Source organism: Takifugu rubripes, chromosome 7 (genome assembly GCF_901000725.2).
Source record: "Takifugu rubripes chromosome 7, fTakRub1.2, whole genome shotgun sequence".
Taxonomy (NCBI): Eukaryota; Metazoa; Chordata; class Actinopteri; order Tetraodontiformes; family Tetraodontidae; genus Takifugu; species Takifugu rubripes.
Genome location: NC_042291.1, coordinates 13003440 through 13030493, shown reverse-complemented (window position 1 = coordinate 13030493; position 27054 = coordinate 13003440). Strand labels below are relative to the sequence as shown.

Genomic DNA, 27054 nt, shown 5'->3' with positions numbered 1-27054 from the left:
GAGAGGCGCCTTCAGTAAACACACGGGATTGAGTGAGACTCTTCTGGTGTGCCTCAGACGCTGGCTCAGGGCAAACTAGACCACACGGATGAAGCAACAAAACCCCTGCTGGGTCAACAGAGAGGGAGGGTTACACCAAAGGGATTTATCTTATGGGCAAACAGCCAGACACACATGCGGAGAGGGAAGAGAAGCTGTTATGAATATGGAAAGGGGGACGGCAGTCATGAAAGGTAAAGCGAGAGGATGACAGGGCTGAAGGAGAGACAGAGGACATGCAGCCTAAGTGGCTCTGATTTGTTCCCCTGATGTATAGATTTATAGGGATGGATTTATATATGGAGCCATTCGTCATTTCCCGCTCGGCACATTAACACACTTTAGAATGGCTGATGTGGACGTCCTTTATGAAAGCCTGTGCACATGTTCACAAACCCTACGTCTGATTTTGTCTACCCAGAGGCTGAAGGCCGCACTTTCACACCACCCTGGTGCCATCACCAACGGCAACATGAACTCCATGGGCCACATGATGGAGATGATGTCAACACGACAGGAGCAGGGCGGCCATCATCACATGCACTCGCACCCACACCAGCACCTGCAAGCTCCACCCCACGCGTACCAGCACCACGGCCACCACCACCACAGTCAGGGCCCCGGGCAGGGCGGGCACCACCACCCGCAGGGACACAACCACCACCACAACTCCCACAATCCCCATCTCCATCACCCGCACCAGACCTCGCCGCACCCGCCGATGCACTCCGCCACACATGTAAGTAGAGGATATTTGATGCTGAGCTGAGGCTTTTAGACAACCTGAAGACAGAGACTGCACTATTTTAAAGGCAGCTGATGGCGGCTTGACATCAATGTCTGAAATCCTGCATCAGTTCGCAGTTTGTCAATAAACAAGCAACTGTGTAAACTGTGAATCCATGCTGCCCCGTAGCTCTAGGCATCATGGCGACGTCGCCAATACTTGTGTTTTTCATCGATTTTTAAAAAAGTTTTGCATGGAGCATTAAAAATGAACAGGATTGGTTTTGTCCTTGCATTGTCTCCCCGTTTACAGAGGGGGGGCATTCAGACATGAGGAGAGCTAATTCACTTTTACCCTCCCAATGTATCACGAAGGCATTAAAACAACATTCTCCGTGGGCACAGAGGCCATTAAAGCGGCCTGTTTTCCGCCGTTCTCGTAAAGTAGTAACGATCTGAGGACTGAAAGGCCCCGGCGTTGCCAAGTATTTGTCGAGATATGTCTGTGCACGTACAGTCGAGAAACAGGTCTTTTGACTGCGTCTGGCGGTTTTTAGTCTGAGCGGAAGTGGGCAGTGGAAAAACTGCTTTCTCGCACCTCTTTAACAAGGTGGGCAGGCTGGTGAATCAACCGAGTCACTCATTCAGCCTGTCACCCCCGACGCCCACGGTCCGACTCACGGGGCCCCTGGCACCGCCAGATGTTGTTTATGTTGCCAGACGTGGAATAACTGCAGGAGGCACGGCATGGATGCTTGGTTGATGCAGCAGACAGGTGGCAGGTTGGTTTCTGCTGGCGGACACAGAGTCACCAATGCCCCCCCCGCTCTGTTTCAGATGTCCCCCGCTACACAGCAGATGCAGCCCACGCAGACGCTGCAGTCGCCACCCCCCAGTGGGGGACGGCGCAGGCGGGTGGTGGACGAAGACCCAGATGAGCGGCGGCGGAAGTTTTTGGAGAGGAACAGAGCGGCGGCAACGCGGTGCAGACAGAAGAGAAAAGTCTGGGTGATGTCGCTAGAGAAGAAAGCAGAAGAGCTCACTCAGACCAACATGCAGCTTCAGGTAGACGCCTTTACGAAACCCTTGTCACACGTAAGCAAAGACAGTTACCTTTAGGGCTAAACTGTCGTCAGTCTGATGACCATAAAGTGTAAAATATTTTGCTTGCGATGGGAAAATCAATACACAGAAGCCAGTAGTTATCAATTGATTAAGGATAAAAGTGTCGTCTCCCTTTATTACGACTCCTTGGATGGGTCCTTAAATTCCGTGTCTCCTGCTGCTCAGAATGAAGTGACCATGCTGAAGAATGAGGTGACCCAACTCAAGCAGCTTCTCCTCACACACAAGGACTGTCCCATCACCACTATGCAGAAGGAGTCCCAAGGTTACCTCAGTGAGTAGCTCACAGACACGCGGCCACAGTAACGCACGACTGACTAGACAGGCAATGACGCTCACATACACGTGCTCGTGAGTACTCTCAGACTACTCTAGACTAGACTAGGCTGAATCCCACATCAATCCCACATGAATACCACATGAATACCACATGAATCCCACATGAATCCCACATTTTCCCATCTGAGGGGACATTTACACACAGAGGTCAGAGGTCAGGCTCCTATGGATTTTACCAATTATCGAGAGCCCAACCTTTTGATATGGATGCAAGTCACCTTTCCATGTAGTGGGTACACAGCTCCTCCCTGCATGGATTTAGCACAGGAAAATGAGGCTCACACGCGGCTGAATGGTTCTTTTATATGGGAGAGTCAGCTCCCAGACTGGGCTGGGACAGACTTTCATCAGCCCAGCTTATGTACAAATGTCACTGTCAATGTGTCCAAAAGTCCTTAGACGTGTTTATGGAATTGGGTGATTCACTTTTCCGTTTTTTGGGGTAATTCGCTTGCGAACCAAAACCGTGTGGTAATTGAAGTGTTTTATTCACATAACAGGTTAAAGCATACGCATGTGCACGCTTCTTCTGTCTCCCCAGGCCCAGAGAGCAGCCCGGCAGGCAGCCCAACGCCGGCGTGCTCCCAGCAGCAGGTCATTCAGCACAACACCATCACGACCTCCACGACAACTGTAGTGGGCAGCAGCGTGCACGGGCAGACCAACCACCGTACAGACATTAACCCCATCCACTAGAGACTGGACGGACTATAACCTCGACCATAACACCACCCGAAACACCGTGAGGGTCTCAGCTGAACGCGCTGCACCCTCTCTCAAGGGAAAACCTCAAAGGCCTGTGAGGCTGCTCTTTATATACAGTAGCTACATTTATTTTTATAGACCGACCTTATCAATGAGTGTAGGATCCCCATTGTTTCTGCCCTTTCTTGTGCGTACAGCCAAAAGGGAGTATGTGCTAATCTCATGCAGCATTTAAGTGACATTATTTTCTGTTATGTAATGGTACAAAAGGAGCATGATGTCGCAAGAAGAGAGGGAAACTGGCCTCAGAGTGTCATTTTTAAAGCAAACCTTTCATCTCTGTGTGCGATGGACTGAAAAATTACATCACAAGTGTTTGCAAACACGAGTGCGACGTCGCTGCCACGAATTTGTCTGACAGAGACAAGAAATATGCAAGCGAGTATTCTCCCTCAGACTGTTACTCTTTTCCCTGTCAGAGGTGTCCTTAAAGATTTTTACTTGATCATTTGGAAGCAATACACGACAGTATTGATTATCTTCGCCACATGCTCGCAGTAAGAGCGGCGCCGCCAAGCTATTCCGGTCCCGAGGACGCACGATGCTGTTATTGCTACAGAACTGAACACTGTGATACCAGCGAGGCAGCTCGGCTCATCTTCTCCAGGACCAACTCAAGCTTTAATTATCGAGGCCTCTGCGTGCTAATGCATATGAGTCCACACGTTAAATTGTGAGTCTGCGCGCATGTGAAGCTGGGACGTTTTTGTTCAGTGTCTTTTTTCTCTACAGAACAAAGTTCAATAATTGGGCAAAGAAAGTTAAGTTGTTTTTTTTAAATCCCAAGAAGAGCAATGTGTGTCTGCTCTAAAGTATCACAATGTGCCTGAAACACTATTTACAATCTTCTGTTGGCTCCTTATAGATCGCAAAACCTAGTCTGTTACAGTTTCAGTGCATTATTGACATCTTTTCCTGTTATCCACTTTGTCGAGGATGTCTGCTGCATGTAAGGACAGCTGACCAAAGAGAAAAACGTCTGCATTCCATCTGAACTTTGACCCCTTTCATTGATTTCTCTCTTTCCTCCTTCTCAGGCCTCTTGTGTAGGCCAAAAAACTTCCTTCCAGCTTGTAACTCCTCTGACCAAAATGGCTTTTTTCTGTCCTTGCTGCGACCAGGAATGTTGATACATTAGCATGTGGACCATAATGCACTGTGTTTATTGCAGTAGGGTGGATGAAATGCATTCCACTGACAGGTGGAGTGATTATAATGCTGTCTATGCACTTTGTCCTCTGTCATGCCAGAGGGTAGAATAGCCATATTAAAGTCAGTGTAATTCTCAGTGACACCCCCCCCCCCCTCCCTTTTATCCACACCAGCGATGAATTTTAGATATAATCACTGTGCCTGGCATGAATTACAGATAAGGGGACCAGAATTGTAGGACAAGACTTGCTTGAAATGAGCCTGCTCCATTAGCGTTTTGCCCTTCTTTTTTCATTAAATTGAGAAAACCGACATGTTTGTTAAAGATGAAGGATGAACAGTGGTCTGAGCAACAACAGAGTCCGTGCGTGTTGAAAATACCCAGAAATGCATCGAATTAAAAAAGGGCTTTGTCTCTGCGACCGAGCTTGTCTCCATTTAAAACCATCTTTCGATTGTTAGAGCATTGCAAGTGTGCAAAAACACACACATACACTCAAAACTGGATGATGTTGAACAGCAGAAGTCCTGCCTTTGTCCACTGCATACCCCATACATATAAAAAGATGCGTTCCAGGAGGTGCAGACGTAAAGAACGGATGAAAGGTGCAGTGTGAGTGCGTCTGTGTGGGTTTGTGAAGGGTGGTGAAAAATTTATACATATGATGTTATAACTGTACTATTTTAAATGTAAAAGTATAAATATTGTACATATCTTTCATTTCTTGTAATCTGTACCCGTCATTCAACCACCTTTCATCCTGAAGAGAGTAAATGTGTGGTACATGCTGTAAATAATGTTCTCAAAGCACTTGTTGCCTTTTGTTTTCAAGTCGAGGCTCGTGTCGACGCTTAAACACTTTGTTTATATGTAATGAACTGATGAATCCATTCTTACCTGCATAACTTTGTACAATTTTTTTGTGTGTCTGTAATTACATCTCCATTTTTGTGTTGTTTTGCATTTGTACAGATGTTAAGAATATCACTGCAGTTACATTACGGTATGAAATAAAGCACTTGTTCTGTAACGTACTTTAAATCTAGAGATGTCGGTCAATTTTTTTGAGCGACAAAGCTGCATGATAAATGCCAGCGGTGTCTGTCCGTACATGCTTCTCGCACAAAACTGCTCATTAAACTGTGAGATGCTTTTAAGGTTTAGTATGATCATCAATTATTGAACCATCTGGACATCTCCATAGATTTTTGATGAAATAAGCAGGAGTTATCAGTTCACATCTTTTTCTGTAGTTCATCAGCAAGGAAAATACATTTTTAAACACATCAGCTTTAAGAAAGTAAAATAAAATTCCCAGTTCATGAATGTAGTTTCTGATTTTCGTTTATTTAATAATCTTTCTTGTAAGAGACGCAACAGCGACCCCTGGTGGAGGCTGTACCGAGTATGTTTGTGAAAATGTAACTGTCTTCAGAAATGATCAACAAAATATGATAAAACCACACAAACATTTCATTTAAAGACAGGACATTAACCTTTAAAATGTCTACATTCAAGTCGCCCCAAAATGTGTTGATTTACAGTAATGAAATTCACAAGATTTATGTGTTAATCAACAGTGGATGTGCTTCGAACGGCACCAAAAGTATGTTTACAACCAGCCACGCGTCGACAGGAATCTGTCGATCATGTCAAATGACCTTGCCGGTTGGTCGTAGGGAAGGATGTGTCCACCTCCACGGATGATGATCTCCATGTAAAAAAAAAAAAAAGGAATTAACAATCACAAAACAGTGACACACCTCAGAATGTTGTACCTGATATCCGCTCACCTGGTAAAACTCTTTGACCTGTCTGACGTAACCGGCCACCTCCGTGTCACTGGGCTGAACCCTCCAGTGAAAACGAGGCGCTGTTTTGTAGTCAGCCGCTCCGGTCCAGTTGACAGTAAGCAGGAACCTCTCTGTCAATGGCGCTGCCACGATAACGTCCAGCTGCCCGCTGTACATCAACACCTGGACGCATGGAAAAATTCAGCAATTTAGTAACGAAGGACAGATTTTTCCTCTCTGTTAAAAAGCGGCAGCACTGCCTGCCTGCACGCCGACCAACGCACCCTGTAGTTGTCCATCAGGACGCCCAGCCACGGCTTGACGCTCTTCATGACATCTTCGAGGAGGTGCTTTTCCACATCGCTACCATCATGGTATGTCAGGTTCCCGACATGAATGGCGTGCCGCACTTGTGGTAGATTTACGAATGGCGAGTAGTAACCCTGGTCTTCGGGCTCCTTTGGTACACAAGAATAAACCAGATGAAGGAGGAACCCCTGCTGTACAGTCACCAGTAAAATTGAGCCCATTCTAAAATGCCCCATGAGCAGATCTGCATAGCTCTTACCTGACATTCCATGTAGTTGTAGTAGTTAGTGCAGCCTGTGGCATTTTGGAAAAAGGGATTTGGATCCAGGTCACCGTTCAGCAGTGCATCAAAAACCTGAAGTAAGATTTCGAGGAAATAAAATAACTTAACTTCTCCATTAACTGTAACATTTATTCTCAACTGGCACTAACACCTCACAAACAGCCCTGATAAAGATCAGGCAGCAAATGTCAGCCTCCTACCTGAAAGGCCTCCACCCACTTCTGCTGCTGGATGAGCGTGACCCCGAGGTCCGTCTGCTTGATGACGTACTGCCGCTGGAGCTCATCGATCATGCCCGTCTGGTACATGAAGTCGCCGTAACCACCCAGCATCTGAAAAGAACCACAGCTTAGTACTTACCAGAGTTCTAAGTAAACCTGGCGGGCTGTATTTAGTTAAATCAGGTAATTAACAAACCGTTTCTGGATCACAGAGTCCGTCACCGATCGCCATTCCGACGAGGTTGATCTTCACTTTGGCAGTGGGGTTGTTTTTGTGGATGTAGTAGGAAATGGCAGGAACGTACTTCCCCGCGTAAGACTGCAGGTGGAGGGGTTATTAACGTTGATGTGACCAAATAATGTTAAAGAAAACCTAAAGTGACAAAAGTGCACCTCGCCAGTCGCGTAGAACTCGTTTAACTGATATTCGGGAAAGATCTGGAAGAACTGTGTCAAAGCGCTAAAGAGAAGAGGAGAAAACAGCTGCAAACGCCGGAGTTGAGGACATCGACAGGAATGTGCGCGTGACAATTTACCAGTGCAGATCTCTGCCAACGTCGTCCTGATTGCGAGCGAAGCCCCTGTCGTCATCAGTGAAGCTGAAACCTGTGCCGACCTTTAACAAAAAATTAAATAAATACACATTCAAATGTGGGAAAATGTTCCACAGACAAGGCGGGAGTTTTTTATTGGGAGGAAACACTCACTGGGTTGTCAACGTACAGGATGGAATAGCTGGAAGTCCACGCAAAATCCCGAAATCCAACTGCGAAAAACGAAGATGGGGGAAGCGAGAGAATGCTCCAGGTGTTACTCATGCACGTGCGCTGCTGTGGAGCCAAATCTCCTCTTACCTGTCATGTTCTTATACACCACGTAGGGGCCATGTTCTACAAAGAGGCCAAACATGGAGGAGCCACCAGGTCCACCCTGCAGCCAGAGGAGAACTGGAGCCTTCTCACTGGCCTGTCCATCAGAGAGGAACACATGAGCACAGCACCACCTAGTGGCAACTTTACATCATCAGTACACTTATTAGCAGACCGTTCAAGAGCCTAATGAGAATACCTTGCACATTTCCTGTTTTCCTGTCATTAAATTTGAATCAAAAGTTAAATCAATCCTAGTATTATTAAGTGGCAGTGGTTGTATTAGGAAGTGTACTGACAAATCTAGTAGAAGAACAGGTCCTCACAAACTTAATTTGCATTACATTGGAAGAATTTTAAAGGAGACTAAAGTCAACATGCACAGCTGATTGTGTTGTGGATTGTGAATTTACAAGGCTGCAGTTAGAGACAAAAAACACCCCAAAACACCAAAAAACATCCATTTTAAACCCATAATTAGTTCAGACTGAACTTAAAAGAATGTTTTTGACACTAAACAGACTTCACTATCAGGCCGAGATGGCAGCTGACTAAATATTGAACTGTTGTATCTCCTTATCATCCAGTGGCGGAGGGAATTTCCTTGGATCCAAAACCTGAAGCTCAATAAAAACAACCACACAATTTCTGACACAACATTTTTGTCACGTAAAGACATACTGTGCATGACCTTTGGGGTACACGGGGGGGGGGGGGTGACCCTACCTTAAGTGCAGGAAAGAACCAAAAGAACAAATTGCTGTTGTATTTTTGGTTCACAGTCAGGTATCCAGCATAACTCTTGACGTTAGCTCCTGGCAGCTCTCCAACCAGACTCAGTTTCCTGGCTGAAAGCAACAAGGTGATCAGGTGACGATCGTTAAAACGCAACCGTTTGGGCCGTTTGCGCTGTGCGGGCGCATCGTACCTTCGTCTATGGCGCCCTTCTCCAGGTAAGGAGTGAGAAAGAGGGGGGAACCTGGGTCGCCTGCGTTCGGCGGCCTGACGTGGTGGGATTTCCGGCAGAAAAACGCCGAGCAGCCCCGCGATTCTGCAGAGTCCAGGGTGAAGCAGAGCAGCAGGAGAGCAAGGGTTCCCCAAAAAAGCCTGCAGAAACAGACAAGTTCTAAACAGCGCAGGCCTGCACAAAAACCGGTTCTGCCAGAGAAGAACAAGAGGTCACGTTGGAATCCATTTTAAAAAGGACAGCAACTCACCTCATCATTAATGGCGATTTAAAAAGCACAGTTCAAACATTAAAACTACACATTAAATGGTTTAAACTCTCGGAGCTGCAACCAGAGCAACAGACAATTGCGACAGTGTCACATGGTCTGATCCAAGTAGATCATGTGACACGTCGGATCACGTGATGCGTCCTATGAATAAACGATGGACTTCGGCCGAGCTGAGACAAGAAATATGAGAAACTAGATGAACTATCAAATTTTGTTTCAAGTTATTTTCTATATTTTAAAAAAAATCAGCTTTTTCTACATGTGTTAAAAGTTGTTTTTAGTTGTTTTTAAAGCGCACAAGAAAAAGAAAAAACGCGTTTTTTTGGTTCTTTTTGTCTTTATTACCTTACCATGCATTATTAATATTGTTTTATCATTACAATAATAAGTGGTAGCATTAGTATGCTTCCATTTCATTTAAAAATACATCACATTTTCATTTAAAAACTCAACTTTCGCAGTGGCTTGCATGTAAAGAGGTCGCTACTAGATGGCGCAAAACGCCGATTAATTCTCTTCGTTCTCCTTAAACGGAACAAGACATAACGTGTCCGACGGTAAAAATATGCAGTGCAGAATTCAGGGGAAGGAAAAAAAGGGAGTTAATCCATATGAGCCTCTGGGTGAATGACAGCGCGACTTCTCTCCCAAATTAAAACCTCTGTTAGGAGATTCTTTGATTCTTCTGCTCCAAACTTTCGCTTTAAGAAGGCGCGTCTCCGCTGCGGTGTAACTGTGTTTATCCCAGTCCTCGCAGCGGCACATGCCACATGGAATCCATGGATGATCTCTGCATGACACAAATATAGACCCTAACTCCCTCTTCCCGGCGTGGATCGTAGAAACAGACCCCCGTTATGCATTCCTCTATTTTGTTTGATTATTTTTAACCTGAGGCGGAGGCAGCTCCGTCACCGCATGCGGCAGCCTGAGCTGCTGAGCGGCCATCCAAAGAGGAGCGACCCGCCGACTCAGACAGGCGTCTGCTCGGTGCTTCAGACGAGGCATGAAATAGTTCCATAGGCGAGGACGGTAAAGCGCACTAGGGAGGGCAGGAAATGGATGCAGCGCCGCGGAGGATCTGCTGTGAGCGCACGTTGGTCACACGGGAGTAACCGAAGCGTGAAGCGAGGCTGGGATGGCAGCATCCAGCAACTCAAGCCTCTCAGGTTCATCCCTGTCCTCAGGTAAGAGTTCACACGAGCCAGACGCAAACTGGCTCCAAACATTAATAACAATAACTTCTAAATGCATCTATATGGTTTGAATATTAACAATAAAATAAAATGTTTATTATGTTTTGTCAACATTTTCATTACAGCAGATCTTAAAGTGCAACTCTCCTGTTTAAACTTTGGGAGAGCCTATTATTTAAGTGGCTTCCATTAGCTGTTATTATTTATGATTATTGGTCAGTGAAGGCATCACGGTGGTGGGAACGCAGGGAATGGGCTCACCTCTTTTGCGCGCTGAGGGATTAGAAGGTTTGGAGATGCAGTCAGGCAGACTTTGGGTTTGGATGTTATCATTAGATTGCCAATCATCTCCATGATTCCCCTTCTGGTTTTCCACTTGGCTGGTTTTAAAGATTATCTTTGGCTAGTGCACTCTGCTATTTCTGCCCCCAAAAATGCAGGGGATATTTTCTGACATTGTTAATACGCTCCGGTCCAGTGACATAATAGTTCAAAACAGCCATCAAATATGTCTATAATAGCTGTATGAGCAGCACATATTAGGTGCTTGTATTATATTTCAGGCTTTGACTGAAGGAGAGCAAAAACTGGACCTTCAGCTGTTGCATTAAGCAGCAGCTCCAGTGTTTGTATATCCCATTATGTGATAAAGTGTGCTCTCCAAGGTGTAAACTACAATTTACACCATCACACTGCTCTTTGCTATCACCCCAGCAACTACAGGGGCGTATTCTCTTGCAGGAGCAGGACAGTATTTGCTTTATTTCACCTCCTCTCTGCAGAAGCACAGCTCCCAAAGTCATCCCACTGCCCAGGGAGAGGTGGTGTAGCCGGTCGTTTCCGAGCCGACGCGGCCCCCGGCGCCCGCACGATCCACACGGCATTATCTCGTGTGCGTGTGTTTCAGAGAGCGGCGGCTTCGCTGTTGGACCTCTGCTTCTTTAAGAAGAAAATCTTTTCTTTCTGTGGTTTCGGAGGGCTGTCATTACTGTTGGGCCCTCAATATAATCATCAGAGGTTACAAGCTGCGCTGCTGCCAGGGATGGAGTGCTCGTCACAAGGGTGTTATTATTTTCGTGCACAGCTCTCTGGCAGGCAGACACAACATTTGAATAATCTTGTCTATGAGGCATGTGACTCCAAAATGAATCTCCAACGCAATTTTGCTTTGCTCCATATTGGGAGTCCTGTTCTCCAAACAAGAGGGAGGGTGTTTAAAAACACTAAAATCAGCTTTTATACCCTTCTGTAGCGCAAAGGTGAGAAATACCACTTCAGATTTTGAGGTCAGTCAAAACAAAAACTGCTGAAAGGCTTCCAGCCCGATCGCTCTACAAATGCTGCCAGCGTCCAATCGAGAGATATTTTCTAGCCCTTCGCCTGGCTGAGGGAGATTCCTACACATTCTTGGCACGGGTTGGCGTCCGCGCACGCACTCCACGAGCAGCGCACCATTTGCGAGACGGCTCCAGGAAAGGAAGCTTTGAAACTAACTAGAGGGATAGAAGATGAAAGTGTGCCTTCAGTTCCGGCTAGGCCTTGAACAACCGAACCGGCCAGGACCGCCCGCCATCCCAACACCATCCCATCAAGGTCTCTGGCAGCTCACCAGATCAAATGAAAATATTTGCCCTTTTTTTCCTTCTTTGGTTTTGTTGCGTTTTTATCTGCATCGTTCATGTAGGTCACAGATTTCCCTGTTTGGTTTACAGCACCACTGTCTTTCCTTTGTTATTGACACAAGTGGGGGCAGACGAGAAATATCACAAAGTCAATGATCCACTGAATAGTAATGAATCACGGAGTGGGACTGAGAGGGACGGTCCTGTACACCTCAGAGAGGAACCATCGCAGTCATACTTGCGACATATTATCTGATCAACACTCTGGTGGCGTTGGGAACGCTTGTGTTGGACCAGTGTGATGCACAGATGGCCTCCCTGCAGCACTTCCCCCCATGACCATATGAGTGTGTTTTTGCTGCTTGTAAATACTCTTCATGCATTTATTATGATATTAGGACAACTTTAAAGTATCCCACTGTTAGGGTGAATGCCAGGAGTTCACTACAGAATGTGAATGTGGGGGGCAAAATGAGTTTCAAGGGCCATGCAAAGGCATTTTTCCTGCTGGTAGTGATGTAGTTGTCCCGTTTTTTAGGCTACGTTTCCAAATCAATCATGCACTAGTTGCCCAGGTTTGGGCAAGATTGTGGAACAGCTGAAATTAGCAGAAATGATGCTAATGCACTGTCTAGTCATCTGGTTCTCATAAGATCTCACCGGGTTTAGATTTTTGCGGCTGGAAAAGTGATAACTGCTCTAAAGCCAGATTCACTGATTGATTACAGTGACGGGAGAAGCTCTTACTGACCCGGTATTTTTGGAAGGACTTGGCAAAAACAATTTTATTTTTGGAGTCTGGTCCCGCTCGAGGTTTCTTCCTGTTGAAGGGGGCTTTTCCTTTCCTACTGCCGATGCTCCAAACCGCTCGCTTCTGTAAAAGACCTGAAGACAGCCTTGATAGGACCAAACTTTCTGATGGGGCGCTGATGTGTGTGCATTTCTTTTAATGGTTTGGTTTGAATTAGAGGTCTGATGTCAGCTCAGTTGCACAGGGTTGTTGGTGGGGGGGGGGGCTACTCGGGCTCTCTGATGTGCAGACTAAACACCCACCACAACTTTAGGATATCTGGTTCGTATCAGGCGGCTTCAGTGGCTGATCTGACGGATCTGTTGCGTGCATCGAGCATTTCGGCAGCACAGATTGTGTTCTGTGTATGCAGCCGCACACTGAGATGACGCCTAGTATTAATTAGTTATCCAACGTGAAGACAACAACAGATGTTTTTGACTCTAAATTCCAACAGAAACTAGATTGTTTTGATCCAAAAACACTACCTGGGGGAAGCGTAATCGCTCTGCCAAACGCAGAAGGACGAAAAGACGACTTTGGCTGTGATGGAAAAACGGCATGTGTCCGGAGAGCCCGTGCAAACATTTCAGGTTGTGGAGTGCAAACGCTCAGCACAGGCCCGCTCCGTGGGTATGTTTACTGTACTCCAGCGCTAGCACTTGCGTTTGTCTGGCAGTCTGCTCGTGAAGGGCCTGCAGGCGTCCGTCCTCGCAGAAATACTGCAGCCGGCGTCAGACATTGTGGGGGACGATGATCCGCTTCACGTGGACTCTGCAGCTACTGTTTCTTTGTGTCTGCAGCTCTTTCTGCATTTAAATGTATCAAATGTTGCTTCTTGTTCCAGATTCCAGGGGAGATGCAGAGACATCCCGCAAAGTGTAACTGAACATTTGCATAATTATGCACGTATGAATTTTTTTTTAGGAACGTGATTGATATTGACCCACATTTACACTCTCTCACACACACACACACACTGAACACACACACACAGGTCATGAATCCCCAGACTGTGTTCTGCTGTGTTTTCACTCGGTGCATGGCACATTATTTTATGTGATGCCGTTAATTCCGTCCTTTATTTATTTTGCCTCGCGGGGGGGTAAATCATAGACCAGCTCGCTCTTCATTCATCACATATTCTCTCTGTCACCCGAGCAAACACCCTCCGGCCATTATTTTATCGAATGCCTCTGAGTGGTGAGTAATGGAAGGCAACAAAATTAATAAGGTTCCTGCGATGGAAGAAGTCTCTGGCTGCAGGGGAATTATACATTCACCCTCATCACCAGTCGCTGCGCACACTCGGAGCTCCTCACGCAGTCTTTTTGATGTTCCTTCAACCGTGTGCACGTGTGTTGACGCGTGTGCGCGCCAGTGTATGCATCCGCCCCCGAAAGCTCCCTCCCCTGAGCTGTGTAGTGGCTGCAGAATTCCAGACTCAAATGGCATTCCTTATTAAAATAGAGCCTATTGAAAAGGTGGGGGGATGCTTGGCAGCAAACCGGCTGAAATCACACTTTTAAAAACCAGCCGCAGTGAAATAAATCTTTGCCACTGTTGCCAGTGCAGCATACAGCGACAAAAGCCCCAACGTCAGGACAATGCTTTTACTAAGGCAGCTTGGCCACACACCAGCACGCAGAGGTCTGGAGCCTATATTTATTTGTGTTTGAAGGAAGACCTGCCAGCAACAACATTTACCCTGCTGCTTTTTCTTTATTTTCATTATTTGAGCTGCATTTAATCACAGTCACTTCTCATAGATTGTTATTTAATGAAGAGTAATCACGCACGGTTGTGATATTGGGTCAAGCCCCTCCTGAAAAAATGATTCTCTGCCCATATTCAACAAGTGCTCACGCACCACCTCAGGTGTGTTGCTCCACCTTTTTGTCTGCCCTCTGGCACCAGGACTGCTCATCAGCTCATAGGAATGCTAACATGTAGCTTCTGGACCAGCGCGATTCATGACTTCAACTGTCGATTGAGTCTTTCAGTGTTATCTGAGCTCATGTTCGAGGCTGGAGAGACTAAGACAGACTGGGATAAAGTGATTTACCAGGTTGCTTCAAAAGGGCTGTGACGTATTAGCTCATAGGAGCTGAATGAAAGATCACTGAAGCACTTATCCTAACATGCAACCCCTGCAGTGTGGACAGCCATGACAGATAGATGTAAAATGTGTCGTTTTTCATTACCAAAGCTAATCATTCAGTGGAAAATTGCTGAGCTGTGAGACTGGAGTCATTATATTCCACATAAATATGCTGCACCATTCAAAGAGAAGCCTGGGATTTTACGGCATCAGTGGCTCAGGGGGTCAGTGACATATTTTACCACATGTTTGACTCATTGATTGACACATTTTACAACAAGCCATTACTTTCACGAGTAGATTAGCACACTCCATCGCACACTCCGGGATGTGTTCTCGTAATTATAAATCAGCAAACCATATTTCCCAGAGGGACTCCATCCCACAAGGTCTGATTTTGACAGCTGTGTTTACGCTCCCCTCACAGTAGAGACGTGCCGTGTCTTCTAAGACCACGCCGGCGGCTAACAAAGATGAGATGTGCGCCGTCACGACGCTTCAGCGTTGATTGGGCGCTGATTTGGAGTGTGTTCGCCTGTGCTTCTGAAGAGGCAGCGGCGACGAATGATTAGGAAAAGATAAACAACAGTGACACACTGAACTGTGGTGAAGGGCTCGGTCCGCCGGGAATGGAGGAGAAATGGAGGTTTAATGAGGAAAGAGTCACACTGCTGTGAGCTCCTAACAGAAACCAGCTTTGTTTTTGTGTTTTGCAGACCCTGAGGATTACCAGCCGCCCATATGGAAATCCTATTGTAAGTAATCATTTCCCTCATGTGTTCTGTACAGCAAAGGCTTTAACCTGATTTTGGCCTTCACTTTACTTCCTCACAGTTATTTTGTTGCGCATAAATAACAGAAATTGCCACGAACGAGGGAAAAACTGGGTTTGAGGTGCGTCCTGTAGGTAGAAACTCATGGTGGGTTTGAAAAGGCGCACACTCACGCACAGCTCGCCCACTCAAACCCTTTACACGTGCAGAAATGCATTCCTGATCTCAGGAAAATAGGTTACCAATGCGGGGGAAAATACGATTTTCTACCTGCAGATACGCTCTGCCAAAAAAAAGAGGGCTTCACCCAACACCCACTTCATTATACAGCGTTTGTGGCGTGTAGGAGGAAAATCTCTGCCCACGGTTTTTGGGGTTTTTGGTGTGTGTGTGTGTGTGTTTTTAAAAGAACTCACTTGATGGATGAGCGCCAGATTTTTCTGGCTGAGCTTAACTTGGCCTGGCAAAACACGAAGGTTCACAGTCAGTAGTCCTGCGTCCTTCTGGGAGAAGAAACTCATGGGAAGATGTTGCTGGACCTCACACAGTGCTTTGTTTGCTATTTTAGTCTTTGGTCCGACCACTCCGAAGGCCTGGATGCTGCCAAACACGTAGGAACAGGTGCATTACAGCATGAGATAGTGAAGACGGTAATTTGGGAAGGATTTTTATAGCCAGCCTGGTTTCTGAAGGCTCGGATTAAAGACAACTGAAAATGGAAAAAGGAAGCCGTGCTCTTTTTCCCTGTGTAATAATTTATCTGTGCTGACAGCCCAGGCAGAGTTTTCGCCTCTTTCTCTTTTAATCAGTAATTACACTCATTCCATGAGGCGGCTGAAGTGTTTGCGGTTTTCACTGCAAATCTCTCAATTCCAACTTGGCCAGTTTCAGTAAGTGTCAAACAGACATTTTGCACTGCGCACACTTACGCGCACATCAGGCACTTGCACAGCAGGGTCCTTCGTCACCCAGATGGTTTGCAGATATAAAGCTGCTGTCACGTAAACCACGACCGCTTATCTCTACATTTATAGGCCCCTGGCCCTGCGTGCAGCCTGGGGCCTGTAGGCTGGACTAAGGCCCAATGGGGAGTCACTGTGTCTCCTCCGGGGCCACTGGAGTTGGCACTGTTTACCTATCGGTGAGGAGCAGAGGGCTTTTTTTTAATTTCCATCTGTGTGTTTCTCCAACAGTGTACCAGCTACAGCAGGAAGCACCAAGACCCAAGAGGATGACGTGTCCTCAGGAGGTGGGTACATCTGTAAATCTGTGGACAATGGGGCCACTGTTGTGTGACGGTGTCGCTCTTACCAAGCCTGTAAATCCCTGTCAGTTTAGAAGCTCTTGGGTGTTTTACTTGACCAACTGGTGGGTATTATGGGTGTTGGTCAAGATTCATCCATTAAATGACTAATTTCTCTGATTTTCTGCTAATTACTGAAAGGAAATAGACAATTCACTGGCAAAAGATAAAATTCCAAGGTGAAACTTTACCAGCTTTACCAGTTCAAACACCGGTTGGCCTTTTTAAAAAAAAAAAAAAATCCAGACTACAGCTGCACCACATTTTGCAAAATGGTTCCCTCCTTTGGGAAAACTTCACTCTGTGCTGATTGAAGCTGGCAGCTGGAAGCCAGACCCATTAGTAACCGGTGGAAGGACTCAGGTCTGCCCCTTTTCCCTTCTGCACGACAGATTTGGCTAATAATCCAAGTTCATTATTTATGTATCTCTTTATCTTTGGGAATGGATTTTGGCAAATGATACTTTAAACTTTGGTATGTACACGGTTAGTTTTGTTTGTATTAATGAGCCCAGAGTTTCAGTCAAAGCACACATGTTGTATAAGTGTATCTTATAATCTTGATTTTTTTTTAAATTGTTTATGCCTTTTTTCCCAGCTCTGTTATTTTAAAGATTTGCAAAATAAACACAGCCATCTGTCATGACACAGCAGCGGAGTAAATATGTATTATTGTGCGGCTGGCCGTCGCTCTCCAGCTGTTTCCTCACACCACCTCTAATTTATCATCACACTCTGTGATTTGGTTTTGAGATTATTGTGTGTGTGTCTGTGTGTGTGTGTGTTGTTTCTTAGCTCTGAATAATTGTGAGTCCACATGGAGATCATCCATTCTGTGGTGAATAGCCGCACCATAATTTTCATTGACATTTTCCTGAACTTTCCTATAGTTTTTCCCATTTTTCTCTAATGTCATGTTTAATGTCCTCTACAGATGGAGAGCAGGCCCAAATACTACGGCAGAGAGTGAGTGTCGTTTCACTATGCTACACAGCTCTATTTTTAGCTGCCAATGTGCATTTTGTGAGACATAGCCCAGTGATTTACATTTTCCGTTGCTACAAGTGTCTTCATCCTCTGCTGCCTGCCTGCGTGTCCTCCTGTCCCCATCTGGTGTGTTTCTATCAGGTCGCAGCCTCTGTCACAACGGCTGTAAATCAGCTGCCCTTTGCCCTTTTCTTAAAACTGACCTCCGCCACTCCTGGAGGCTGTGTCCAGTCCTGCCATCGCTACGGGAATAACTACAAAAGACGTCAGCACCTGTCTGTCTGATGTCAGCTTTATTTCAAAATAAATGTTATTTCAAAAGCTGTGACACCATCCGTACTGACCACAGTGACTCGACCCGTGACCGGAGGTGGTGGCATATACAGGTTGCCATAGCTACAACCAAACATGACGACAACCGAGTACAGTGACGTGCGTTCTGTAGCCACTTTGGAGAAGCCAGAATTACTTTACTTTAAGTTGCTTCTTTGGATGAGTGGATTCTAACTTTTCTTTACATTATAACCACCTCTGGCGTTTCCTCTCCAGATTTCACGGCAGGATCTCTCGGGAATATGCCGACGAGCTGCTGGCCACTGCAGAAGGTGCTTACCTCATCAGGGAAAGCCAAAGGCAGCCAGGGACACACACCTTGGCCTTAAGGTGCTGACACCATCAGCAGGCAGTACAGAAACATGCGCGTCTCACCCGCTGGTTTGACCTTTGTGTGTCCTGCGGTGTCCTCGTCCTTCCATCGCTGCAGGTTTGGTCACCAGACCCTCAACTACAGGTTGTTCTACGATGGGAAGCACTTCGTCGGGGAGAAGAGGTTCGAGTCGGTCCACGACCTCGTCACGGACGCGCTCATCACCCTCTACATTGAGACCAAGGCGGCGGAGTACATCGCCAAGATGACCACCAATCCTATCTACGAGCATCTGGGTTACACCTCGCTGCTGAAGGACAAGACGGTGCACAGGCTGAACCGCGGACGCACAGAACCACGCAGGGTCACATTCCAGAGGGATGAAAGAGTGAGTTTATTGGGTATTTTAGAATTTAAATTGTGAATTGTGAATCAACTCTAAAAAAAAATAAGCAGAATAAGCAAGATAAATAATAATAAATGGTTTTAGAGATGGTTTGGACAAAACGTTACATCATTTGATCTATTTACCAACTAAATCCCTTTTCTCCTAACGTGTATTTAGATTTTACACCATTTTCTTGCCTGTAAGTAGTTCAGATGCAGAAAAAGTGAAACAAGAACCAGAAACGTGCTAAACTGTGTATTCAACATGGAGGTGAACTGATGAGTCAGAGAACAAATGATGGACAATTACAGTCTTGTGTAACCAGTTGAGTTCCAGCCTAAATCCTTATCTGCCCAGACTTGAATGATACATGCAGCAAAGGCTGAGAAGGAATTTAATGAAAGGCTTCAGGTGTGTGTTGGGACAAAGTAGACGCTATTATTGTGTCAACCTGTTAGATTATATTAATACCTGTGATTGTATTAATTATAGTATAATTTTAGTGATCTGAGCACACTGTTTGACACCGAGTATTATTCTTTGAGTACGTGTTGCTGAGGTAAAACATTTTGAGACACACCTCAGCTGTTTCATCTCAGCGCAGATAAATTGTCAGGTACGGGCACCCGGGGCCAACTGACAGACGTTTTACCGTCGTTCTGATCTGCCTTCACGCTGCTGAACGCATCTCGGGCACTGCTGAGAGTTCATTTCATCCCGGAAATGAGCCATGCATTATCCCCGCTGCCCTGCAGCACTGGGCTGCCTTCGCCGCTGCGACGCTTTGTTGCGTCCTCTGAACGGTAATGATGACTGAGGGGACTCAGACCCGCTGATGTCGGATGAGACAAATTGCTTGTCATGTTTGCTGGCACTCCTTGTCTTATTCAAGCCTATGGATGATTTAGTGTGTCAAGGTGGAATCTATCCGCTCCTTCTGTGCAGTCTCACTCTTGCTCCTCCACTAGGTGGCGACCTCACCTTGTTTCCTCCTCCTTAGTGCAAATGGTGCTTATCTCCTCACCACCAAAGGTTTTCTTGACCTTACAGACAAAGGGAAGAGGATTGACATTCACTCTTGTTTTATTAATGCGTTACAAGGCGGACTTTGTTCATATCTTATAAATATGTGTTTGTTTAAATTACAACCCCAGTTTACCCAACTGGTGTCTAGGGTCTAGATATAACACCTCTGCATGCATCCCTTCTTATCTCACTGGCTTCTGCCATTCTCTGAGGCTGTATCCATTCCCAGTTTGACTGCCAGCTGCAATCCAGCTGCAATGCCAGTTTGAGCAGAGCTGTGCCGCCCAGGTGATTCCTCCTGTGGTCCAAACAAGATGCTGTGTCCTCCCGTCCCCCCTCCTGCTGGAGACCCCTTTTAAACACAGCGGCCTTGCTTGCTTTTGCTGTTTAAATCTTGTTAACCACAGCCTCCGTTTTCCTTCGGTTCAGCACGGAGATGTAGAACACGCCGCTAGCTCTAAATGTCAGGCTGTCACTTATCTTGCCGCCTTTTTTTCTCGGAGTGATGCCATCATCTGAGGAAGTGACAGCTGCGGCGTCTCCTCAGCCGCTGTTTGTGAGCCACCTGCCACTCACTTTGGAAGAGATCGAAAAGGAAGAAGAAAATATTTTCTGTCCATGTGAATATTAGGCAGTCTGATAGCACAACATGCCCGCCGCTGTTTTTTGATCTCCGTGTTTAGCAGCAAAACACCACCACCTCCACCAGGCCCTGAGGCATCGCAGCCACAGTTCCTTTTCTGTACAGTCGACATTTGTACACCGCCCGCCACCAAGTTGCCCAAACTGCAAATTCCTGCGTAATTAAAACATTGCCCCAGAAGGTGAGAGGAGGATTGTTTGACTTGATCTCTTTACACATACAGGAATTTGCTTGGCGGTCAGAACAACACCCCCACCCACCCCCGGCCCCGGCTGCATCCTTGGTGATTCTCGCCGTGCTGGTTTACTCACTGGCTCTTGACGGGCTGGTTTGTTTGCATTGTCTGGAAAGGGTTGCAGGGAAATGGTCCTGCTATTTGTTATGATAATTCTGAAGAGATTTCCACCAAGTTTCCTCCTATAAAAATGTGAAACTGGCCACTTTGGCCCCCTTAGTTGTGAAATTGTCGCCTTCAGCTCCCAAAGTATCATATATTTCTGCACTTTTAGAAGAAGTTACATTGTGCTTTAGACACAAACACACTGTTTCTACTGACGGGGGTTTTCTTTCCCCTCCAGTTTGGAATAATGGCAGTTATTGAAGCTGTGGAGCCGAGCGTGCGGGGTTGTTTTGTCGAGAGTGTGTGTAGATCTGTCCTGCTGTCGTACAGAGTCAGCCCCCACTGTGCCGTTTGGTCCGTGTCCTCGCGTCCAACAGAGTCCGCTCAGCTGTGCTCCCACAAAGACTCGCAGGAATAAAAGGGCCAAGTTTCCTGAAAGGAAGGCAGCGCTCTCTGTGTGACCACCTTTTGTGTCCATTCTTCCACTGCTCTTCTTTAAAAAGACAAGGAGCCATCTGCCCTCACACAAAAGAGCGCAGCCTCTCGTCCTCCCACCCCAACAGCCTCACCAGGCAGAAATATCTATATATAAGTCGTCTCTTCCTCGTCTGTCGCCTCAGACTACGCATGTGTGCATCTTTTCGAGGAATGTCAGCCACAATGGCAAATATCTTCACCTGCCCTGTCACTCCGGGAAACGTCAAGATTTTCCAGACGGGAGAGAAAAGCCGCTGCTCAGAGGGCTCGCAGTGGTGTTTTACTTTGCCTCCAAGCGGCCAGCGCTTTCATTTTATCTCGGATTTGCAGTTGCCCTTAAGGTCTTTAGCTTTCTGCTTCGCCATTGTGACACTTTATCATCACTAATCCAGTGTTTACTGACATCCTGACCTTCCCGTCCAGTTTATTGAATCACTTGGATGTTTGTTTTTTGCCTCATGGTTTCGGCTGTCATCTGAGATGGCAGTCTGATATAAATTCTTGCAGATATTTGTTCCCTCCCTTGCTCCGCTGTGTACTTTGGTGTAATTAACAAAGCAGACACGCAGGACTGTTTACTGGTTGTTCACAGGCAGAGCTAATAGAGACAAATTCGGCATGAACACAGCAACAACCCCCCACTGGTCATACTGTAAATGGTTTCAGACTGTACAAATGAGCCTCTTGTGGGATTTTGTTTAGATTTGGGCACTATGGGATTAATTCCAGTGTTAGGATTATGGTGCTAATCCCCCCAATCCCAGTTGATGGTCTGGCTCTGCTGGTACTGTTAGACAAATGATTTTGATTGGTGGCAGCAGCTTGCAGTCAGAGCGTCTGGAAGGTCGAGTCTGGATGACTGTTTGGGGAATTCCACAAACTGGCTGGCATAGCTGAGGCAGGGGGGGGTTCAAGATCCGTCTGAATTTCAAGGATGCAGCCATGGCTCAGCCAGAGCGTTGGCCGAAGTTGTGCGGAGTGACCCATTTAAGAGATGCACCGCTGAATGTGAACGGCGGTATTATCTTTGGTGAAGTGAAGTGGAGTGTGTCCGGAAGGCATCGTGCTAATGGGAGTGTGTGTTGTAATATAAAGAGGCCGTCTGAACTATTGATCCTCCTTTAGAGAGCTGCTGAGCTGTGTGAAACGGTCCTGACAGCCCCCGACCGCCCTGGCTCTCATAGCACTCAACCTCTGGGTCCCAGTTTCTCTCTCTCTCTCTCTCTCTCTGTTTGTCTCTGTCTCTCTCTCTCCCCCTTTCTGGGCGTGTGAATGAGGGCCATTGTGTAAGGCACACTCCTGCCCTCAGGCCGCCCACTACCACTCCTGGTCCCCTCGCTCCTCTGGCTCTTCACTGCCACCACATTTAGACCAGATGCAGAGACAACCTCATTCTAGTTGTCACCAGTTTTGCTCCTGAGTCAGACCTGGTCAGAGTGCTTCAGCTGCTTCCGCGCTGGGCTGTTCTGTCTCCCCTCTGTAACTTTCCTCAGAGGAGATGGAGTGTCTGTGGGAACCCGACCGGGCCGCTGTGGAGGCTGAAGAAAACAGAGGAGGTCTGGGAGGCGAGCTGATCACCCACAAGGCTAGAAGACATGAGAGGAAGCGTCAGGAGCTGCTGGCTTTGGCTCTGGGAGTCAAACTGGGAAGCAAGGGGACGATTTTGTGGAAGCCTATTAAACTGTTGGCCTCCTGTCCACAGATTGCCTCACCTCTTGTGCGTCGCACCGTCTTGAAAGATGCTCCGGAAAAGCAGTGCTCCTATGAGAAGATGCACAACTTCAAGGTGAGGAAAGGGCTTCCTGCATGTTGTACATTTGAAAATGTGCTATTAGAAGGAAGAATTTACAGATGTTTTCTGCACCAGTTCACTGACTGTACTGGGTCTCGTGTTGATGGGAATATGTGCAGCTGACACGCATATGCACTGGGGGGAAGAAACTAATTACAACGTACCCTAACCCATTAGCTACAGAGCACATCGATTAGCTTCGATTTGAAAGCTCTTTGAGCCATTTTTGTTTTAGGCTGCTTGATTTTTTTTTTTTTTTGAAAGCTCATCTAATGGCCTGGAGCTTCCACCTCAACCCATATGGCAGCAGATTTATGGTTCTTAAAATATACAAAGGAGAGTTTGGGGACTCTTTGCCTCCGGGCTTCTCAACATTCTTGCAATTGTATCTTAGGTTTCAGTTAACAGGCTGCTTATAATAAGCCCCGCAGCTTTTAGCCTTTTACCTTTTTGAAAGAATAGAAACCATTGCTTCACCACCTGCCATATGCCACCATCAGTCACTAGTCTGCTGCTACCTATAGAAACTCCACAAGCTGTGTGTGTGTGTGTGTGTGTGCCTGCAGGTGTGGCTCCGATCGCCTTGCAGCAGGCGTACATCTGTTATTTTGACTCCGGCCTGGCGTGCCTGTATCCGATTGCCCACCGGCAGATGCCAGACACATTTTAGTAAATCCTTAGTAAATCCTTTAATCTGCCTTGCGCGCACACACGCTGTCATTTGGGGTCTCGTCCTCTTCAGCACTGGATCCCAAACTAACATCTGTCTAGTTTAGCGCTAGCATCGTAATGACTGGTAATATTTGGCGCGTGGTACTGTGCGTGTATGAGCATGTCTGCTGTGACCCCAGGTACACACCTTTCGAGGGCCACACTGGTGTGAGTACTGCGCCAACTTCATGTGGGGCCTCATCGCACAAGGTGTTCGCTGTTCAGGTAACTGTTCACTCCGACTTCATGTTACCATGGATTTCACATCACATACCAGGATTAAACAACGGTAGCTGACATGTCACATGATGATGTTTCAGTTGTATAACTGCTCTAAATTTCTTGATTTGATTTTTAATTTTGGCATATTTTCTACGCTTTTATTTTTTTTTTGCTACTTTGAGCATTTCTGAACAGAGGCTCTGTAAAACACAAAACGTAGAAATGTTGCTGCAGATGTCGCCGAAGAACGAACAAACAAACCTTTGCCAAAATTAAAGAGTAATTCATTGGTTTGTTCATGATTAGTTGCATTTACTCATCTAAACTGCATGTTTTTAAAAAAAACAAAAAAAACAACCAATGACGAAGAGCTGGAAGTGAGAAAATGAAACATCATAGCTAAACCTATAAAAGTTCTGGCTGCAGTGAGGAAATCTTGTGACCATAGAATTCAGTAAAATAGCCAGACAGTCCTGATTGTGTCTGCGCATCAGGGGACTCGGTTTCCTTCACCCCAAACAGAGTGTTTGTTGTTGAGACATTTACCATGCTGATAAGCCAGAAGCAAACGCTGGTATCATCAGACACCTCATGTGCTTTTGGGAACAGGAGCAACCTTTTTTATTCTCGCCTATCTCCGCTTCATGTCTAGTCTGTTTTTCCCTCCAATATTGTCTTCTTCCTCTGCACGCGTCATCTGAAGTCCCAGAAGCGCAAATGCTGCTCCTTCATTCCAAGTAGTGGAGCTCAGATGCATGTGCTGTTTAACATGCTCATTGTGGCTATAAGTATAACAAGAGTCCCAGCTTGGACGAGCGTTATCTACCTTCCTCACAGTTCATCCAGACATCCTTATCAAAGACTCTGGGAAACCTTTACAAACGTCTGCCTTGAGCCTGCTCTGATGGTCGTGTTATCAGACTAATCTCTCTCTTTATCTGCATCGCGGTCTTTTAGACTGTGGGCTGAATGTACACAAACAGTGCTCCAAACTGGTTCCCAGTGACTGCCAGCCGGACCTGCGCAGGATTAAAAAAGTGTTCAGCTGTGACCTCACCACTCTTGTCAAAGCTCACAACTCTACGCGTCCCATGGTGGTGGACATGTGCATTCAGGAAATAGAGCTGAGAGGTAGACAACACTAGCATTTTTACAGAATTAAACCCCCACAAATGCTCCCTAAAGCTGGGACAAACCTCCAATTCTTCTCTCTCAGGGATGAAATCTGAAGGCCTCTACCGAGTGTCTGGCTTCTCAGAGCACATCGAGGACGTGAGGCTGGCCTTTGACCGAGGTTTGTTGTTTTATGTAAGCTTACGCTGCCATACGTGCATGAACACGCATATGCATTTGCATAGACATCATTTAGTTCTTATTTCTCCACATCAGATGGCGACAAGGCCGACATCAGTGCCAGTGCCTATGCGGACATCAACATCATCGCCGGTGCTTTGAAACTGTACCTGAGAGACCTCCCCATTCCTGTCATTACGTTCGAATTGTACTCTAAATTCATCCAAGCTGCGAGTAAGAGCCTCTCTAACCGGGTTATTCCCCCACCATTACTGCTCTGTTTCTGACCGTATCACCACTGGTGTGATGCAGGGATTCCAAATGCCGATACCAGACTGGAGGCCATCCACGAGAGTTTACTCCAGCTGCCCCCCGCTCACTACGAGACCCTGCGTTACTTGATGGCTCACCTGAAGAGGTCAGCAAAACACACTGGAATAACTGGTGCTTTTGTGGGTGGTGGGGCGGTTTTACACAGCAGTCTTGTGTCTTTTTCAGGGTGACGCTGTTTGAAAAGTACAATTTAATGAACGCTGAGAACCTGGGCATCGTCTTCGGTCCCACGCTGATGCAGCCGCCGGAGATGAACGCACTGACGACCCTGAATGACATGAGACTGCAGAAGCTGGTGGTGCAGCTCATGATCGAGCACGAAGACGTCTTGTTCTGATGACCAAGGCGAGCATGGTCCGGAAAACAGAGGACACTAATTTATTCTGTTAAAGAGGAAATTCAAGCCACCCTGATGCGAATGAAACATTTGTAATATGAACTTGAAAGGCTTCTTTCATGCATGTTAGAAGTTGGTTTAATATTACTGTACGTTTTGGGTCGTCATTGTCAGACGTGGTTTTTTTTTTTAAATATACAAAGCGGTGTTGATTTTATTTTAGGATGTGCTGAGTCCTCCTTACTCAAGTTTAAAGACTGTCACTACCTGGTGTAGCCATGACAACAGCACTGTGTCAATCTTCGGAGGCCCGGAGCGGCGTAACGCAAGCCTCCCCACAGCGGCCAAGTTGACTTTCCCACATGTGTGCATATTGTGATGTAGTGGGAACACTGGTTAAAGTTGAGTTGTAAATAAAATGTGATCATGCGATGGTCAACATGTAACAAGCGTTTACTAAGTTGAGGTGAGACGAGCGGGCGCCGGTGAAGCACTTTTTTTTTTCCAACATGTGAAAAGATTTATTTTGTAAAGATGTTTATTTTTCTCTTTTACGCGTACCCTCCCCCCCCCACGATAATCGCTATAAATGCTTTTGAGAATTGATGTCCAAAACTTTGACAGAAGAAAAAAAACAAACTCAAGAGACCGTTTGTGGTTTTTACCATCTTTGTGCAACACTGTTATAATGAGGAGGTTCATTCACCAAAGCAAATCTCCTCTCCTCACATGTTGGGTGCCAGTTTTGTACTATTCCTCTTTCTGTGCTTTTTAAAATCATTCACTTCATCTGTAATCACCGTTTCTGTCATGATGCCATTGAAGCTAATGGTCAGTCCAGCCCTGACCAGCATGTTGCGTTCACGGTCAGTTTGATGTAATGAAGTGAATCCTTTCTACGAATCCATTTTATCAAAGTGTATTTTTGTGAAGACTGCATTTCAAATGTAATTTATGAGACGATTTATTAAAGCGTAGGAAAGCAGTGTTTCGAACAGTGTGACCTGTTTTTCCCACAATGCTGGTTTATGATTAGTAACTGCAAAATGGGGTCAGCCAAAAACGTGATCGTTGCTTGTGGCCTGAAGCAGATCGATGCGGATCTTCTGATTCATCTTGTGACAGCGTTGCTGAATCCTTGCCAGGTGTTCCAACAAAAGGTCCTTATTGAACTGAAAATTCACCTTTGTTTCAGTAGCTTTGCTACTCTTGAT

General features: G+C 46.2%; 3 protein-coding genes across 4 annotated transcripts in view; 2 read left to right on the top strand and 1 right to left on the bottom strand.

The window, feature by feature from the left end:
* Positions 1–5304, top strand: part of creb5b (cAMP responsive element binding protein 5b) — a 33200-nt gene extending 27896 nt beyond the window's left edge. The window contains exons 7-10 of one of the 2 annotated variants that reach the window (XM_029838535.1): positions 461–778; positions 1603–1830; positions 2056–2164; positions 2771–5304. In XM_029838535.1, coding sequence (XP_029694395.1) covers positions 461–778; positions 1603–1830; positions 2056–2164; positions 2771–2925 — 810 coding nt within the window. In that variant the 3' untranslated portion in view covers positions 2926–5304. The remainder of the gene's footprint in view (positions 1–460; positions 779–1602; positions 1831–2055; positions 2165–2770) is intronic. The other variant, XM_003966107.3, reaches the window with a different exon arrangement.
* Positions 5305–5475: 171 nt separating this feature from the next.
* Positions 5476–8997, bottom strand: cpvl (carboxypeptidase vitellogenic like). Its single transcript, XM_003966108.3, has 13 exons — positions 8840–8997; positions 8551–8729; positions 8349–8470; positions 7608–7719; positions 7461–7519; positions 7290–7369; positions 7147–7213; positions 6950–7072; positions 6733–6864; positions 6509–6604; positions 6225–6398; positions 5941–6123; positions 5476–5858 (listed from the first exon to the last, which is right to left on the bottom strand). The coding sequence occupies exons 1-13, from the start codon at positions 8845–8847 to the stop codon at positions 5760–5762; spliced, it is 1434 nt and encodes a 477-aa protein (XP_003966157.1). The 5' UTR covers positions 8848–8997; the 3' UTR covers positions 5476–5759.
* A 516-nt stretch (positions 8998–9513) lies between these two features.
* On the top strand, positions 9514–26834 carry chn2 (chimerin 2). The gene is made up of 13 exons (XM_029838536.1): positions 9514–10047; positions 15286–15324; positions 16536–16591; positions 17580–17611; positions 18182–18295; positions 18396–18666; positions 22855–22938; positions 23796–23880; positions 24835–25008; positions 25094–25171; positions 25267–25404; positions 25483–25588; positions 25669–26834. Exons 1-13 carry the CDS (start codon positions 9999–10001, stop codon positions 25838–25840), a joined length of 1398 nt encoding a protein of 465 aa, XP_029694396.1. The 5' UTR covers positions 9514–9998; the 3' UTR covers positions 25841–26834.
* Positions 26835–27054: the final 220 nt, after the last annotated feature.

Bases quoted from the DNA above. Each gene is read 5' to 3' on its own strand.
- cpvl (XM_003966108.3), bottom strand. The intron at 7,720-8,348 runs GTAGGGTCACCC...TCTGATGGACAG, and splicing joins GGTTCTTTCCTGCACTTAAG to GCCAGTGAGAAGGCTCCAGT. The intron at 6,399-6,508 runs GTAAGAGCTATG...TGTGTACCAAAG, and splicing joins ACAACTACATGGAATGTCAG to GAGCCCGAAGACCAGGGTTA.
- chn2 (XM_029838536.1), top strand. From the start codon at position 9,999: ATGGCAGCATCCAGCAACTCAAGCCTCTCAGGTTCATCCCTGTCCTCA. The intron at 22,939-23,795 runs GTGAGGAAAGGG...CTGTGACCCCAG, and splicing joins AGAAGATGCACAACTTCAAG to GTACACACCTTTCGAGGGCC. The intron at 25,009-25,093 runs GTAGACAACACT...CTTCTCTCTCAG, and splicing joins TCAGGAAATAGAGCTGAGAG to GGATGAAATCTGAAGGCCTC.